This window comes from Gekko japonicus, unplaced genomic scaffold, assembly GCF_001447785.1.
Source record: "Gekko japonicus isolate JY-2015 unplaced genomic scaffold, Gekko_japonicus_V1.1 scaffold1981, whole genome shotgun sequence".
NCBI classification, from domain to species: domain Eukaryota; kingdom Metazoa; phylum Chordata; class Lepidosauria; order Squamata; family Gekkonidae; genus Gekko; species Gekko japonicus.
Genome location: NW_015164721.1, coordinates 194,272 through 196,565, shown reverse-complemented (window position 1 = coordinate 196,565; position 2,294 = coordinate 194,272). Strand labels below are relative to the sequence as shown.

The 2,294-nt window shown below is 42.5% G+C and overlaps 1 protein-coding gene across 1 annotated transcript in view; it reads right to left on the bottom strand.

Moving 5' to 3' along the window:
- Positions 1-377: 377 nt before the first annotated feature.
- Positions 378-2,294, bottom strand: part of SVEP1 (sushi, von Willebrand factor type A, EGF and pentraxin domain containing 1) — a 142,441-nt gene continuing 140,524 nt past the window's right edge. Inside the window, exon 50 of the mRNA XM_015409584.1 lies at positions 378-430. Within this exon, the coding sequence (XP_015265070.1) occupies positions 378-430 (53 nt within the window). The remainder of the gene's footprint in view (positions 431-2,294) is intronic.

Below are 2,294 nucleotides of genomic sequence, written 5' to 3'. Positions count from 1 at the left end.
TAAAAAAACCCCAGTACTTTTAAAAAAGAAAAACCCATTGGATTTGATTTTACAGTGCCTGGCATAACAAGGCTCACTGGATCCGAATGCGAACGTTCACAGCAGTAGCTCTGATGTTAGAAGTGGTAGAACCCAGTTTTTCTTTTCCTAGAGCAATACCGAGGCAAAACAAAACGAACAAAATAAAGGAAATTATTTGCTGCAGGTAACTAAGCACAAACACACAACTAGAGTTAACAACAAGATACTGGAGAGAAGTATTATGAATAAGCTTAGAAAACCCTGACCACAGGAGAGCTTTTACTTTACTGTGTTATAAGGCCCTACCTTCTGCTGTTTTGGAAGGTAAATATAAGAGGATACCATATGAAAAATGTTTATGTCTCTGTGGAGATGGGAGTGTTGAGTCGCTTGTGCATGTAGTCTTTGACTGTAAAATATACGAGTATCTTAGGGAAATATATATTAAACCTATAATAGATAGCCTGCCAGGCAAAACTAGAAGGGACTATCTTGCAATAATGGTAGCCGATAGGAACAGGGAAATTACCCTTAAGGTGGCAAAATATGGATGGATGGCCCATTAACGGGAGGAAAATCTGGCTAGATATGATTTATAATAGATAAATGATATCCAATAATAATTTGTATGAGGTATTTTATCTATGTATAATTGAATAGTATCAGTAGTTTTAATGTATATTTAGATTTTAATGGTTACCTATAGTTTTTATCTAGGGCTGTGGTGGCCCAACTGGTTAAGACGCTGAACTGCAGACCAGAAGGTCAGTCGTTCAGCAGTTCAAGATTCGAGTGCCGCATGACGGAGTGAGCTCCCATCTCTGGTCCCAGCTCCCGCCAACCTAGCAGTTTGAAAGCAAGAAATTGCAAGTAGATAAATAGGCTTGGAAACGGAAATGAGCACCGCATCCCTAGAGCTGAATTTGACTGGCTTTTGAGCAAGGGAAACCTTTACCTTTGCTACAGTTTTTATGTTATGTTGTACACTTTTTTAATGTTTGCCAGGGCTATTTTTGGGCAGGAACGCACAGGAACGGGGTTCCGGCTGGCTCCAGAGTTGGCCACGCCCAGCAGGAACTCATTAGCATAATAGGCCACACCCAACAGCAGAGACTCATTAGGATTGGCTACCTTAGGGGTGTGTGGCCTAACATGCGAAGGAAAAAAGCCCTGGGTTTTGACAACAAACAAGGTAAACAGAATAAGAAGCAAAAGGTGGGTGTGGCTGGATGACCACACTTCTGGTAACACAGGAGTGTGGCTTCATATGCTAATGATCTGTGCTGTCAGGGGTGTGGCCTAATATGCTAATGAGTTTCTGCTGTTGGGTGTGGCCAATTATGCTAATGAGCTCATGCTGGGCTTTTTCTACCAAAAAAGCCCTGATGTTTGCTATGGCTGGACGCTAATGCAATAAACATCTTTGACCTTTGCTATGATAAGCATGAGTACCAAACAGAGTCTACTGTCCCAGGAAGACTTCTGCCCTGATTCATTTAGAGTACTGACTCTCATATTTAGGCTTCCCTGACTATGTTGTTTCATCCCGTTCCCGATACTTCAAATCCTCATGCAGCAAGCCAGGCTATTTGCAGTAGGAGGCATAGAAATGTTTTAAATAAATAGCAGTAAACAAATAATAATTGTTCGGCAGGAGTGTGTGGGGATGGGATTTGCTTTTCCCTGTACTTGCAAAGTAAGTAATTGGAAGTATCGCCAATGATCAGGCTAGGACTTCAGCTTTTAGCATTGCGAACTGTATATACACTAGCTTGGGTGCTGCAGAAGCACATCCACTGGATTCAGGTTGGTGTATATTAACGTTCGTGTTGTTCCATACAGCTTTAAAGTAGGGTCATGCATAGAATTTTTTTTTTGGGGGGGGAGCATTTTGAATTGGGCTCCTTTGTGTCTTGGACAGCAAGTGGCCTTGTAGGCCAACTTGAACTGAAACAAGCTTTCCCCAAAGTTGCTGGTCTTTTCTTTGGAAATGTCCACAAGCCCCCCAGTAGAGAAGGGAAGCTTTATTGCTCCTCTCCTTAAAAATTCAGTAAAAACTGACAATTGACTAGGAGCCTGGTACTCTTTTCATTGGACTCACTGCCAGGAAGCCATTCTTTCAAAAACCCACATTAAGTACTAGAAACTCAAGCACACCCAGTGTGGACACTAGGGGTGATTTCCCACAAGCGCTGCTCCGTGCTCACTCTTCTCTTTGGCCCGATGGTACGTGTCAATTTCACACAAGCTGCTGCGCGACCGCATTTTGCCCT